Consider the following 15747-nt stretch of genomic DNA (forward strand, 5'->3'; position numbering starts at 1 on the left):
TTTTGCAGTATCTTCTATATTTCTGTCGAAATCCGCGGGACCAGAGGGATACCAATCCACTTGTCAGCCTGGGCATTTGTTATTGGTTGATGGTAGGTGCCGACGATATTCTGTCATACCTGCTTGTACAGTCACGAACATAAATAAATGGAGGTTTGAGCCATAAGAAATAATGGCTCCAACCTCCATTTATTTATGTTCGTGACTACCACTTCAATAATAAAGATTTTTGGAAAACATTTTCTTGTCTGATTTTTAAATCCTTTTCGAATTGTGATTAGGCTGAAGATGGAGATAATGTTCTCCGAAAGTACTTCCTTCAGAAGTAGTTTATTTCCTGCGGTTGAGTATTAGTCTTTTGTTTATATTTTTCTAAGAATAAAATATGTCCAGAGCCACATGGCGGCTGAACAAGATTATATCAATAGCAAGAGCAGTACTGAACAAGAGCAGGATTTCTCGTGCAGCAGCTATTAACATTAGAAGAATTGTTTCCAAATTTGAACCTCTAAATGCAAGATGTGCTAAAAGCTTAACTAAAGGTTAAACAGTGAAGGTTCGTAGGAAAAGTGAATATTCCGATAATGTATGAGCCAGATAATAACTTCCTACTTCGAGAATACACTATATTTGGCCTATAAACCAATTCAGAATACTAATATCAGTTCTTCAGTATTCATTTTGGTACTTACATCACAGTCCCTTAAAGAATCCATGGCGAGTAAGTCATTTCCATGACGTAACTGGAAGCGCACCATTTGTTCAGCAGCTTTGATGTCCGCAACGTCGGACTCTTTATCTGGACACGCTTTCATCAGTTGTTGTAAGAGTAACGCGTATTTCCCCATTCGTTGCACGGGTTTCAGGAGGTAACTGGCCAGATCCATTTTATCCTTTAGTTCCATTTGCTTCTCCTGGAAATGCAAAAGACAATGGCATTGTAATATAACTAATACAGTCAAACATAAACACCAACGAAATTTCACACAGATGGTTTACTGACATTTAAATCCATAAAATATGGAGCAGGGTATTTATTGAGCGAATATATTCAATAATACATAATTTCTTTTATAATCCTAACGCACAACAGTCATTATTAGAAATGAATGGAATTTTATAAAAGAAAATCTTACAAAAATATGATATTAACGATAAAATTTTGCGTGGTGTTGGACGTTCAGATAACGAAAAAAAAAAAAAAAAAAATGTAAAATACAAGGTGTGATCAAAAAGTACGGTGAAAGTAAATGCACAGTGCCATCTATCGATGTTATATCCATTTCAGCTAGTAAGTCCTGTAGCCTAAACCTTTGGTACAGTCAGTGTCGAGTTTGAACGAATTGTGACATGTTAGTTGGCTTCCAGAGGCAGAAGAGTGAGGAAGTGTTAAGAGTGTCTCTCGTGCGCCAACATTAAGTTTTGTTCTAAGCTGCAAAAAAAGTGCCAAAGCAGCCCATGATATGTCAAAATCAGTGTATTGCGATGAAGCAGTGAGAGCGATTCAAAAGTTACAAGGAGTCTGTTGAAAACGAGCAACAACCCAGACGTCCTTCCGACGTCAAAAGCGGATGAAAACGTGCAAAAATTGGCACAAATGATTTGTTCAAACAGGCGAATTCGAGAGCTTTCTGAAGAACTAAACATGTCGTATGGGTCCGTGAAAAGCATTTTAACGACGATTAAATGGGCAAATGACTTCCTTCTTCAACTCGAAAACGCGCCGTGCCACACCTTGGTTTTGATCCGCGAGTTTTTAGATGGAAAAAAGTGTTTCTGTCTGTCCACATCCGCCTTATTCACCAGATTTAGTTCCATGAGGCTTCTGGCTCCTCCCAAAAATTAAAACCATGCCTAAAGGAAAACGTTTTGACACCATTTTTGACACTCAGAGGACCACGATAAAGCACCTGAACGTCCTTCCAAAGCAAGTCTTCCAGAAATGCTTCCAGTCATGGATTCAATGTTAGGATAAGTGCATTGCTACCCAAGGACAGTACTTTGAACATGATGAAGTTAATTCCATGTAAGCTTATAACTTTGTTCCTAATAAAATGATTCACCGTACATTTTGATCATACCTCGTAGATTAGGTAATTACTTTTTCAATTATTTGCTGAATACGGAGGTATAGAATGTATCTAAATACGAGATCTAAAAAAGTAATTATAACTTTCATAATAGCACCATATATTTCAAAATACTTTATTAAATTAATCTGTACTACTGAGATAAATTACAATTTTTTAGTATGATTATTAATCTAATTGAACATTTGTCAATTATTTGGTAGTCGGGGTTGTAAAATAATATTGAAATGGCAAATGATGACGCGGCTGACGAGTGACAGAGTATTTTTTGCTACCATATGATAATTTCATCTTAACATGCACTCTAAAAGCAAACAAAATCTGTCTGGGCAGCATTAAGGCGCCAACATGAGAACGGATATATCTGTAAAGGGGGCACCACTGATTTTGATACGTCCTTGTAACTTTTGAACTAATAGACTAAAAACACTGAAATTATGCATCATGACATATTCTGTTATACCTCAGATTAGCAGTGTTGCCAACCCAACATTAAATTATTTTTTTCAAATGGCACTATGTCAAGTTGTTACATATTTCGAATCTACATGCTAAACGAAAACTAACAATATCACATTTGTTATTCAGTGTTGCAAACTAAGGACACTACAATGTCAAAAACATCCAAATTTTGTTGGCCTCTGTACCAGTAATAACGCAATTGAGACGATCATTCAAAATACTATGATCATGATATGGCGAATTCCGAATGAATAGAAACAAAGATAAAAGGGATTAAAACTTTAATTATTTCTTTGAAAACATTTATTTCGAAACACTTTTTAGATAAGTACCTCATCCAATTGCTTGGATGGCTTTCAATAGATGTGAAAATCGTAAAGGTATTTACTGCAATTTGTTATCTCAAACTGTTCTGGGGATATAGTAAATAGAGTAAAGTTTGCAGCACTGCTTAAAATTACGCAATTCCGAGAAATTATTGTAATTACACCTACCAAAAAGTATGGTAGTAATGTTACAGCAGGAAAGTAAATTAATTATTTTTAAAAATTCCCAAAAATACGCAATTTTAAGCAATACATCAAATTTTACCTTTTCTAAATACATTTCTGGAAAATTTACACGATTTCAGTGAAATCTAGCTTATATCAGCAAGTATTAAAAAAAAATGTTTATGTATCTTTCAAATAGACCATTTCGAAAGCACATCTAATCTATAATCGAAGTTATCTTTCAAATAGACTATTTCGAAAACACGTCTAATCAATCAGACTTTTATACTGGAAACATTTTGCACTTCATTACTGGTAAACCTTAAGGTAGCCTTCAGACTAGGATCCTTTGAGCCGTTCGCGTGAGCTGCAGCTGCTAGCTTTACATTGTCTTAAATGTACGCCTTCACACATGCGCTTCGGTGCAAGTGAACCGCGACTCTGAGCTGCTATGAAGATCATCCCGCCAGTAGCTGGCTCGACTGGGCTGCTGGCAAGGAAGAAAATAACATGCAGTCTTATGAAAGCCCTTCACACGTGAACGTGAACTCAGTTGGAATGGAGGGTTCGATCACCGGTGGGAGCTCATGTGGTTCGGATTCCACGCTAATCAGGTCCCGTCTCATATAGCCTTGCTGCTGCAAGGGACGTTAAACACAAAATCAACTCAGTTGGAATGGAGAAAAGTGTACATATATTTGATGTTGAAAATCTTCTCATTTTGGTGTTACTCTGATGAGATGCACATTTTATACTATTATACAGTTCGTCAAACTAAGATACAGACATCTTAAACTGAAAAATTTTCTTTCATCTTCTCTCAGTTTAGGAAACAGACTATAAAATGAACAGTCTTCCAGTCTTGATCGATTTATAGGATGAATCCATATTGTTCTATATCTTCTTTTCGTTTTTCTTTCTTTCTTGCAATTTATCACCAAGATTAAAGCTACAGCTTCTTCTGGCTCTAGCGTGGCTGCCGTTTTGGTATCACGATCTTTTGAGGGGCTCAGAAGTATTAATGCCTTCACACTACAGATTCACATAAGTGGCTCACAAGATCCTAGTGTGAAGACAGCCTAACAACTTTTTACCCTGTATTTTAACAAAGGTAAGTTTATATGTTTTTGTCGATGGGTAAATTTTGATATTGTTACCTTTTACCTACAATAGTGTCTTTTATGTGTACGCAAGCTAATAAGTCTCTAATCCAGTCAACAACAAAATATTTTAGATACACAACAACGTAATTTATATTACCTTGAAGAAATGGGTTCCATACTCGGCCATCAACGAATCAGATTTTGGCTTATTCTTGTTGTATAGGGCATACAAGTAGAATTTCTTTTCCTGGAAAAACGAGGGGAAAAAAAAAATAAATTCAGCAGTTCGAAGACAAAATGGGCCAAAAATATCGAACACATTATCATACACACATTAAATATCCATTAATTCTAACGAGTCTTAAAAGCTTATAGAACAATTAGTTTAAAAATCTTCAACTATTTAATGAATTTAGATAAAACCAGTTGAGTTGTTAAGTACAGTCGAAGTAAAACTGGAGTCCGTTTACATTTTTTGTTTTTCAATACACAGTAACTAGAAAAGGAAAGGCAATACAGTGTTAAAATCTAAAATAGTAATAATAATAATAAAAAATGGCATCCTTCAACAAAACTTTGAAATATACTGCTACGAAGTTTGAATGTTATTTTTAGCAAATAATGTAAGTACGTCATCGTCATACCCAGTGTTGCTACAAGTAGTGGACTGCGCGATTTTTAAAGTGTCCTCGGTACCAAAATTTCAAATTGGGCGACACGCTACTTTGGGCTACTTTTAATTATCTGCTGGCAATATAACTCTTAGGAATACGTTACTTTCTTATTTTTATATATGAATTCACATATATATAAGCTGAATATTCTATTCACAACGAACAATAAATTTAGTAAAACTAACATGTTCGATACTAATGAATTCTTGTTTGAGTTAGTTTTAATTTCCAGATCTGATAACACTAGACTTTTGTGAGTTTGTGCTGTTGCAGTAACAGTGGTTGTGTTCCTGTTTCAGTTAATACCTAGGCCTAATAATTAAACGGAGCTGTGTAAACGTAAACATAACAAATTTAATTGTGTTATTGTATTATCCATATTAACACAATGAGTAAATGGAGCTAGAATAAAAACTTTGAAAATTCATGACTCCCAGATAAAAAAAAAAAAAAAAAAAAAAAAAATAGCAAATGGATTAAAGAAATAAGGAACATGAGTGAAAAAGCATACTGTAAACGTAAACTGTATTTAAGAACCTTCAAAACTGACTTAAGTAAACATGTTTCCTTGAAAATCACAAAGGTCGGCATTATATACTATTAACGTGTATCTAGTTCACTGCACACTACAGTTCTCTGCTCTTGATGAAGTTTGTCCTAACACACCACCACCAAAACTCTTAAACTGAGGTCGCCACCTGACTGTTGGCAATCCAGACATTTGATGTTAATAAGGATATATTAAATTAATAAAAACGATAATCTGCAAAATAATTAATTTTTATGTTTGGGCTACAAATAGTTCAAATCCGCTACTTTTAGAGCACAACCTCGCTACTTTTTGATCTTCGGATCTGGTAACACTGGTAATACCAAGATCTTGAGTTTAAACAAGATTTTGTCTCAGGTTTGGAGTTTGCAGTTAAAGATATAATTTGCAATAAGCTACAAGTACTGTGAAAGTGTGGGGGTCACTGTTTTGATCCCAGCTCTCATGAAATGGGTTTTGTGGTGGATAAACACCGTATGCGTGTGCTTTCTCAACTATCTCTCGTTTCTTTCTTTCTGCTTTCTTCACTTCACCATTTCGTTCATTACCCGCACCAACTTCCTCGAAGCATAATCTTAGGGCGTTAACTAACTACTAACTCTATGGCCTATGGAACCCGGAGGTTCAATGTCACGTTCACAAAAGCTCTCCACTGACTTCTATCCTTAGCCAACTGGATCCACTTTGTATTCCTATTTCTACGAGATTTATCTTAATATTGTCCTTTCATCTGTGCCTAGGTCTTCCTAATGGACGTTTTCCGTTTGCATTTCCAGTTAAATCTTTAGAAGCGTTCCTATTTTCTTTCGTTCTGGCCACATGGCCTGGCCATCTGAGCATCCTAGACTAACCTAAATTGGGATGTTATCCTAAATTGTATATACGTATATTGTGCAGCATTTTTAAACAATGCATCGGGTGCTGTCTGATCATACAATTTTAAATTTGCATTACGTAGTTTGAATGTAAGTTATACAAATTTCAGTCTACTTTAAGAAGACTTTAATAATAATAATAATAATAATAATAATAATAATAATAATAATAATAATAATAATAATAATAATAATAATAATAGTAATAATAATAATAATAAATTTTTAAAATCCAGCGTCTACAACCAGGGGCGTCATTTGAGGGGGGCAGGGAGAGGTATTTGCCCCCCCTGAGTTTGAGATTTATATAGATTTTATCAATAAAGTAGTAGTAAATGAGTGAAAAACGCGAAATTTTACTTATATCGAGGGGTTTTGCCCCCCGCCCCCAAGCAAAATCTGAAATGACGCTCCTGTCTACAACTGGTAGTCATTTGTTCTCTCAGACCTTTTACACACATTCCTATTACAAATCTACACCGTTATTATCTGACAGCAGAGGCGCTCCGATCTATTTGTGTATACAGAGCCGTTACCTATACAGTACTTCCAGGACTTCTTTTCAGCGCAAAGTGTTGCATTTGTAAAAGACTTGGCGTTGAAATACTTTCTGCATTCCTCTAATGAAGAATAAATACTTAAAACTAGTGCCCAGTTTTAATCAGCGTTAGACATTTTCAGCAAACTTAATAAGTTCGCTACTGAATTTTCTATGTCTGTGTCTCTGTCTGTCCGTTTGTCTGTTATTTGCGTTGTTGTTGTTGTTGTTGTTGTTTTTTTTTTTTCAATTTTGAACCCTGCAATCGATAGAGCATCAAAAAGTATCAGAGAAAGTGATTAAATTTTTAGCGTCACTCTAACCGTTCCCGAGATATTGGCCAAAAGTGGCCAATTTCTAGCTATTTAAGGAGCCATAGCTCAGGAACCATAAGTTGTAGAGAGATCATATTGGTGTTGATCAATACCTAAGAGGATGGTGAGCACTTTGGTACCAAATAGTAACCGGTGGCCACTGATTAACTCGCCACCGTTCCCCAGATATTGGCAAAAAAGTTCGAATTTCTAGATATTTAAGCAGCCATATCTCGGAAAACTGTAAGTCATCGAGAGATGATCTTTTGCTAATTTTTGCGAGAAAGAGAAGGTGCAGATAAAAAGATTTACATCTAGGAACAATGACAGTTATCCTTCCAGCTCCATCTCTCCGTTCTTTTTAAGTTCGTTCTGGCAATGCTCTTGGAGCATTCTCAACTGGTTCTTATATTATATATATATATATCAAACGGTAGCTTATGCATAACAAAATTTAATTTATAATAGTTTTTTAATTGATCTTTACAAAATACTTGTGGAGAGCACTACTGTTCGGTGCAGGAAGAGGATGATCGGAGAGATCTTTTTGTGGTTAGAAAGGGCAGCAATAATTTAGCAATATACTAACATAGGGCATATAGGTACTAATAAAAATTTTACCATATACCCTATGCCTGAAAGAAAACTGGTTGAGTACAAACATTCAATTTACTTCAACCAATATTTATTTTATTTTTACAATAAATAAACTATTCATTGACATACACAAAAACATGTACATGCTTTAATATCCTCCTGAGACCCTGCGTATTGCATGCAATACAATTTTAAATGCCTTTCTTAGGAAAATTATTGGAAAGGTCAGATTCCGTGGTATTGTGTTCAGTACATAGCAGGCTTACTGCACTGAACACAATATCACGGAATCTAACCTTTCCAACAATTTTCTTAAGAAAGGCATTTAAAAATTGTACTGCATGCAATACGCAGGGCCCCAGGAGGATAAATCCAATAACATAATAGCATATCATACAGGGTGTATCAAAATGGACTTTACAATTTTGAAAACCCATATTGATTGATTCATTTATCTTACAGGCACGGTTTTGGTGTCATTTTGTAGAAAAATACATCAAGTTTGTTTGACTCACGAGTACAGTAGTTCACAAACAAGCCACTACAAGCGCTAGCGGCAGTTGCAGCAAAGATGGCTTCCTTTACTGGTCTTGAGCGTGCTAGCTGTGTGTTTTGGTTTGAAGAATCCAAGTCTGCGTCAACTGTGCAACGTAATTTTCGTACAAAATATGGTCAAGATCCTCCCAGTAGGCCTACTATTTATCTGTGGCATAAGTGTTTTATTGAAACTGGGTGTTCGGTAAGACACAACAAATCTTCAGGTCCTCCCGGTACGTTTGAAGACGTTGTAGACCAAGTGAGACTTCAGATGAATGTGTGCCGTATTACCCATGGAAGCCTCAAGAACCTTTGTAGGTGTAAGGTAAAAAACACTTTATGCATTTTGCTACAAAATGACACCACAAGCACGCATGTAAGAAAAATAAATCAATCAATATGAGGTTTCAAAGTTGTAACACCCTGTATATAGTACACTCACATAAGATTTGATTTATTGAACTATCTGAAGGAAAGTACATTTTTTTTTATTTCAAAATACAGAGAAGATTGTGACACTGATTTCTCTGTAGCAATATTTACTTTATATCTATTTTTGTGAACTTGACGGTATTAATAAAACAAAATATGCATCAAAATTAGAAAATTTGTAAAGCTATCACGAAGAGAAAATTTATGTACTTCTATTCAGGCATTCTTTTGTATTCAAGTAATAATAATAATAATAATAATAATAATAATAATAATAATAATAATAATAATAATAATAATAATAATAATAATAATAATAATAATAATAATAATAATCTTATTTCTGAGAATTGATCAGCAATGTTACAAAAATATTTTGAGTCAACACAATTCCGAAAATATAATCTTATGTGAGAAATCTTGCGAAAATAACATATATTGATTCTACGAGGGGCAGTCAAAAAGTTCCTTAAATTTCGTTGTAACTATTTATTACCACAATATAGATACACATTCACTTAATATCCTTCAAAATAGGCTCCTTAAGAACACACACTTGTTTCACCGTTCCCGCCGTTGCTGGAAAGAACGCCAAAAATCCTGTTTTGGTATGTTCTGAAGTTCAACCGTCGCGTTGGTTTGGATGTCTTCTACGGTGACAAAACGATTAACTCTGTAGCCGTTTTTGATTTTGAAAAAAAGCCAGAAATCGGTTGATTTAGCACCTTTAGCGATGGAACACGTGTGTGTGTTCTCAAGGAGCCTATTTTGAAGGGTATTAAGTGAATGTGTATCTATATTGTGGTAATAAATAGTTACAACGAAATTTCGTGAACTTTCTGACTGCCCTTCGTATAAAATTCACTATTAAATTTTATTCAAATATTAATTTCACTTCTTGATCATACATAAACAAAAGTACCTTTTTCCAGTTGCTCGTAACTAAAGGAAAACACCTTATATCATAAATGTACTTACGTGTTTGAGAAAGCAATGTCCTACAGACAGAGGATTGTGTTCACAACGTTCGAGTTCCTGCAGGAAATAATGGTTGTGAAATTCATAGATCTTTTCGATGTTCCCGAAGACCACATTCCGCTGTCCCCGTAGAGCTTGAGGAATGTCTTCTCTCAGCAGTTCTGGTATGTAATTCTATAAACAAAAAATAAAAACATTATTAACGTACACTTTAAATAAGTAAATGCATAAGTATTTTGACATTTCTTCATATAGTTGTACATAAATCTGGACATGCCACTTCTACGAAGGAGATTACGTAGGAAATTCTAGGAGCAGATTACGAAGTAATCATTCGTACTATTGTTGTGATCGGGGGCCGTGGTGGCTTAGTGGTAGAGAGTTCACCTCTGGTGCTTGGGGTCCCGGGTTCAAACCCTGCTTCCGTCAAGTGAACTTCGTGGTGGACAAACACCGTGTGCGTGGGTTTTCTCGGGGTTCTCCCGTTTCCTCCCACTTTCTTCATTCCACAATTTCATTCATTTCTCATAATCACCGTCTCCTTTAGCCTAACCGGCATAATCGTGGGACGTAAAACTCAAAAGATTTCATTTCATTTTTTATTGTGATCATTTCCACCTATTCAATAAAGCTGATTTTACACAAATTTTATTAACATTACTTTAATTTCATTGTATAGCATATTATGCAAACGTCCACTTTAATTGCGTTGATAGCATATTATACGAAGTTTCATTTAATTGCGTTCGATTCCATATTATACAAATGTTTTCAGATCACTATAGTGATCACAAGGAATCGTAAAGCTTGACCTAGATCTACTGATTTCACCACTCAATAGAATACGAGGGCGTATTCCGATTATCAATTCCTATCCATGAAATTTTGCTAGTGCCGTCTCTTGCACTTTACGGAGAACACTTCCTGAGGGTACAGTATTATTAGTTGCCGCTAAATTTAGTTTTATTGGTCGTTGTTTTCATAGGCGTCTCTAGCATGTAAAAATTGAGGTGGACGACTAGAAGAAAGAATGTTTGTATACCCGAATTAAATTTCCGTCAAAATCGTGAGCTAAATGGGAAGCTCCTTGAGTTTCTACCAGTATAATTAATCATATTTTTTGACCACTGGACAGTCTGTTGCTAAATATTTAGAAGTTTCTATATACTGAACGTCAGGGTCCCTTTATGTCAATTGTATAGTTCCTGTCTTCGTTGAATTTTACTTCTCAATTCCCAATTCAACTTTATACATATTATTTTACATTTTTCAGTGCAACAATATTTCCATGCTTTCCCTAGTTTTGTAAAGCTTGATTTCATCATTACAAATTCCATGAGGCCATGATCCAGATTGCGAAAGAAAGACTTGCATTTATCCACTTTTATAATGGAACCACCCGCGAAGTTTTTAAATGAAATGAAAAATGAAATCTTTAAGTTTTACGTCCCACGGTATGCCGGTTAGGCTAAAGGAAACGGTAATGATGAGAAATGAATGAAAATAGTGTAATAATGAAAGTAGGAGGAAACGGGAGAACCCCGAGAAAACCCATCCACACACGCTCTTTGTCCATCACAAAGCTCACTTTGCGCGAGCTGGGATCGAACCGAGGACCCCATGCACTAGAGGTGAACGCTCTACCACTGAGCCACCGCAGCCCCCACACAAAGGTATTTCTTTCTTTTTTTTTTTTTTTTTTTTTTTTTAAAAAAAGTAAGCCACAAAATGAGTTCTTGCAGAATATACACTTCACAGTTTTCGAGAAAAGAAAACATGAGGAAAAAATAACAAAAAAGTTTATGAATTAAAAATTAACTCACGCAAAATTTAATTAATCAAATTTTTACTTGATTAATTTTGTCATTACGTTTTTATCAGATTAATTACAAGCCTGCTAGGAAGTGAGATGAATTGCACGTGAACTCTCCAAATTTGCTTAGGAAGACGTCACGGGACACCGAAACAGTACAGTAAATAAATGTTACTCTAAAGAAAAGCTGGTTGGGATATAATCTAAGAGGATTCTCAGTAACGTGGTAGACGGCACGACAAGAGAAAAAGAAGCCACAATTAATGGAAGATATTGATACTGGTAATTGTTATATTACGCTTAACTTAGGATTAGTGCATACAAACTTCTCAGATTATGGCAAGTAACCTACCAAGGACGGTAGAATGCTTGTGACAACAACACGAGATTAAAGATTTGCAAGTTGTTAGCTGAAAATAAAAGAAATAAGATATTACCTCAATTACATACTCCAGTGACTTAACATAGTCCCTCTCAGTCTGAATCATCTCTCTCATGATCAGCAACAAAGTTCTGAAACGAAACAGAACATTTTATCAATACGTAAATCACAGCATCCACATTGAATTAACGCTTTACATTATATCAATTAAATACCATCCTATACATATATTTTTACATATTTTTATGTATATGTTTATATACATACACATATTTTGCATAAATTCATGTTTATTCAGCATATTTTATAATTTACTCGTATATAGCATACTTTACAATATTATATTTGTTTGTTCTATATGTAAGTGCGATGTAACATAAAAGAAATATTATGAACATTTAGATGAGATTAACTATTTATTGTAATGTTTTTACACATTACAATGTTCAGAAAAAAAGCAGTTATAAAGCTTACAGGTCAAATCAGTATTTGATGTGATTTAATATTTTAGTTTTACTTTCTTCGCAGAGTACAGCGTTGGAATCTGAGTTCCAAATTATAGCGTATGTACTAGTGTAAGGCCTAAGAACACGTCCTGCAATTTGAAAGTCATATAACATATACCATGGCACAAGAAACTGGTTACTAATGTTGTGTTGACATATAGGATTAAGGATTCTGAATGAAAGTCACTTACTTCTGCGTTTTTTGGTCTTTGTTACTGTCTGTGTTGTTCCCACAGGATGACTTTGTGGATGGATGTAGATCTAGGTTTGAGGAATGGCAATGCAGATGACTGTTGACGGGAACTGGAGGGATGACTTTGTTCCCATTGACTGCACCGTTCTCTTGGTCTTCTAAATCCTCTCCGCTGGAAGAAGAAGGTAAATACTCAATAATGAAGAGTTGAAATATATCTACAACAGTGTTTATACAAATTTCACACCTCTTTTTCCTTTCTTTCTTTAGACAGACATTTGCAATTCCAAGAGCAATTGTATGTATTAATTTCAAAATAATACAAAAAGGGTGTTGCTGGACATACGAGGCGCGTTCGGAAAGTAATCGCCGATTGGTCACTGTGCGTGAAGTAGTGGGAGCAACGATACCATATTTGCACAGACGTGCGCGGTAGATCAGTCTGCATCCAGCCGTAGTAGAGTGAAGGTTGTCTGGTCATTAGTTCCGCTTTTGTAGCATCTCAAAATGTGTGCTGCAACAGACAACCCCGCCAAGTGCGAGCTGTTATACGTTTTCTTACGGCAAAACAATATTCGGCAGGCAGCTATTCATCGGGAACTTTGTGCCGTGTATGGACCAAGTGTAATGAGTGAAGAAGTTGTTCGTGATTAGGTTCGTTCATTTAAAAGTGGACGAAGAGAGGAGTGGCAGGCCATCAGTGGTTACTGATGAACTAGTTCAAAAAATTAACGGAAAAATTCGTGAAAATCGACACACCAGATTTCGCACCCAGGGATCATCATCTCTTGATGCGTATGAAGAAGTGGCTTGGATATCAGCACTGGTGACAATGAGGAAATGAAAGATGCGATCACAGGCTGGCTCACGGCACAGGCGGCAGATTTTTATGCTGATGGAATTTCTACGCTAGTACAGAGATATGATAAAGGCTTGAATGTTTATGGAAACTATGTTGAAAAATAGAGCAGAGGCAGTTTTTAGATGTATATATTAAAATCTTCTCATTTACTTTAGTGTTTCTATTTTAACCAATCGGACGTTACTTTCCGAACGCCCGCGTATGTATATTTTAATATGAAGATTCTATCTTAAAAAACTATTCAAAATTCAATTTAGGTTGGAAAACTTCGAGCTAAAAGCTAAGAGTGATTGAGAAGTCATTGTGCAATTGAGACGTTCCGGGTAGTACGAGCCAAGTCAACGAAAGTTACGTGTATACTGAATTCGAGGAAATTATATCTGAGGTATTCTAATAGTACTTCCAAACTGTTTTGTGCATCCAATTTTCCTGATTATAGGCATGTATAGTTCATGGTAATCGTTCTTCTTTCCCTTAGGAAATACAACTTTAAAAGAAATGAACGGGTATTTATTTTCAGAGACAATTTTCAGGAAACACTCTTGCTACTCGGAACGCCTCAATTGCTCATATGTTACGCTTCGAGTAAAGTTAAGTGAACCAATAGGGTACTTAAGCAACATATATCAAGTGAGTTAAAATTATGGCCACCATACTTGTCATATTTTTGACAGAGTTTACAAGGGGATTAACTGCATTTGTGCAGTTTGAAATATCAAAAGAACTGATACAAGGTTTTGTTAAACTACAGCCCGCGAGCCACAAGAAAACTCTATATTGAGCGGTGCCGGGGTAAAAAATGGCAGGAAGGACGACTCTAAGTTATTTTCAGAATCTGTGGTGAAAAATGGTTTATGCTTGTCCTTTGAGAGGGATGAGGTATCAAGGGTTGCCAGCATGGTGCAGTTAATTTACAGTACACCTTAGACGGTGAGAACCCTCCCCCCAGATTTTTTTTAAAAAACAATCAGAAATCAACATGTGTAACACTTACCAGTTTTTCCTCAAATGTAAAAATACTCCCTTCTCCCAAAAGGAATTTTTTGAAAGAAACTCTAGAACTAACTATTTTTCAAGTTGGCATAAGCTATATATCAGTGAAAGTCTCGCCAAATTGTATTCAATGGTTTTAGGTTAATGGAATATTATTTGCTATTGATGTTTCCTTTTTCAAAATCTTAAGAATTGCTCACAATGTGGCAACCCTGAATCTATTTTTGAATACAGCATGTCCATCTCACGATGTCTTGTGCCCGAACGAAATGGATTCCCCCTCCATTGACAGCGCGGACCCACTACACCACAGTTTTTCTCGTGACGCGTGGCCAGCAGAAGCTCTTGAAATGTGGACAGCAAAAACAGTGTAGATTAGCTGACTGAGTTGAGCGGAAAACTTGTGACAAGGTATTGAAAGATAAAAGAAACAACAACAATATGGTGGTAAATAATACGAAAAGAAACTGTTTTGGATATTGCTGAAGAATAACTTTTGTTCTGAAATACGTGCTAAAAGGTAGAAAGAAGGAGTAAATAGAATACTGCATTTGATTGACTAAAGATGTAATTCTTACGTCGAATCTACTTAATTGGTAAAAGACTGTATTGCATAAAGGATAAGCAATTTGAGGCGTGACCAGCCACTGATGTCAGAATGTTTCGGTGATAAAGATTTAACTGAACGTCAATTACGATCCCCCAAAGGCGAATCTTCATTGTCTACTTTTCCCAATGAATTGTTTAATAGTTGTTTGGATGGAAGAATTGTATCATGTATACCCTTCTGATAGTTTACCCATCCCTGTACAAATGTCTTGTTTATTTATTTATTTATTTATTTATTCCGTTGGATGTGTATATTTAGAACCATTTCAAGAGTAGAAATAGTATTTTCTTAAATCTCACTAAATTTCACGCCAATTAATTAACCCTTACCCTGTAGCTTCAATCGCAATACCCTGTCCATATACAGGGTGTTTCTGAACAGCACCGACAACGTTTGCAGACTGATTCCTGACACCAAGATAAGATAAAAAGTATAGACCAACCTGGGTGAACAAAAGCTTCCTTTCAGAGTTGTAGGCTGCCGAAGACATGAAAAAATGAACTTTAATGGTCCATAGCTCCAATATTATGGACCTACCGTAGTCGGGTCAAGATTTCACTTAGGAACCAATATGTGCGCTATCCAAAAATAGATGTTTCAGAATTCTAAGGTATTCACGCAATAAGTTTTATAGAGGGAGTTTGGCTACGGGCATATAATTTGAAGTACTCACCAACTACATATTTTATATATATATATATATATATATATATATATATATATATATATATATATATATATATATAT

At 35.4% G+C, this 15747-nt stretch overlaps 1 protein-coding gene across 2 annotated transcripts in view; it reads right to left on the reverse strand.

The window, feature by feature from the left end:
• LOC145674476 (uncharacterized) overlaps positions 1–15747 on the reverse strand; it is a 1412137-nt gene that overhangs the window by 31411 nt on the left and 1364979 nt on the right. For both annotated transcript variants that reach the window (XM_081744589.1, XM_081744590.1), the window contains exons 16-20: positions 12534–12707; positions 11892–11967; positions 9642–9815; positions 4304–4393; positions 693–914 (exon numbers count right to left, since the gene is read on the reverse strand). In XM_081744589.1, the coding sequence (XP_081600715.1) occupies positions 693–914; positions 4304–4393; positions 9642–9815; positions 11892–11967; positions 12534–12707 (736 nt within the window). The remainder of the gene's footprint in view (positions 1–692; positions 915–4303; positions 4394–9641; positions 9816–11891; positions 11968–12533; positions 12708–15747) is intronic.

This window comes from Thermobia domestica, chromosome 17, assembly GCF_964235325.1.
Source record: "Thermobia domestica chromosome 17, izTheDome1.hap1.1, whole genome shotgun sequence".
In the NCBI taxonomy this organism is placed as follows: Eukaryota; Metazoa; Arthropoda; class Insecta; order Zygentoma; family Lepismatidae; genus Thermobia; species Thermobia domestica.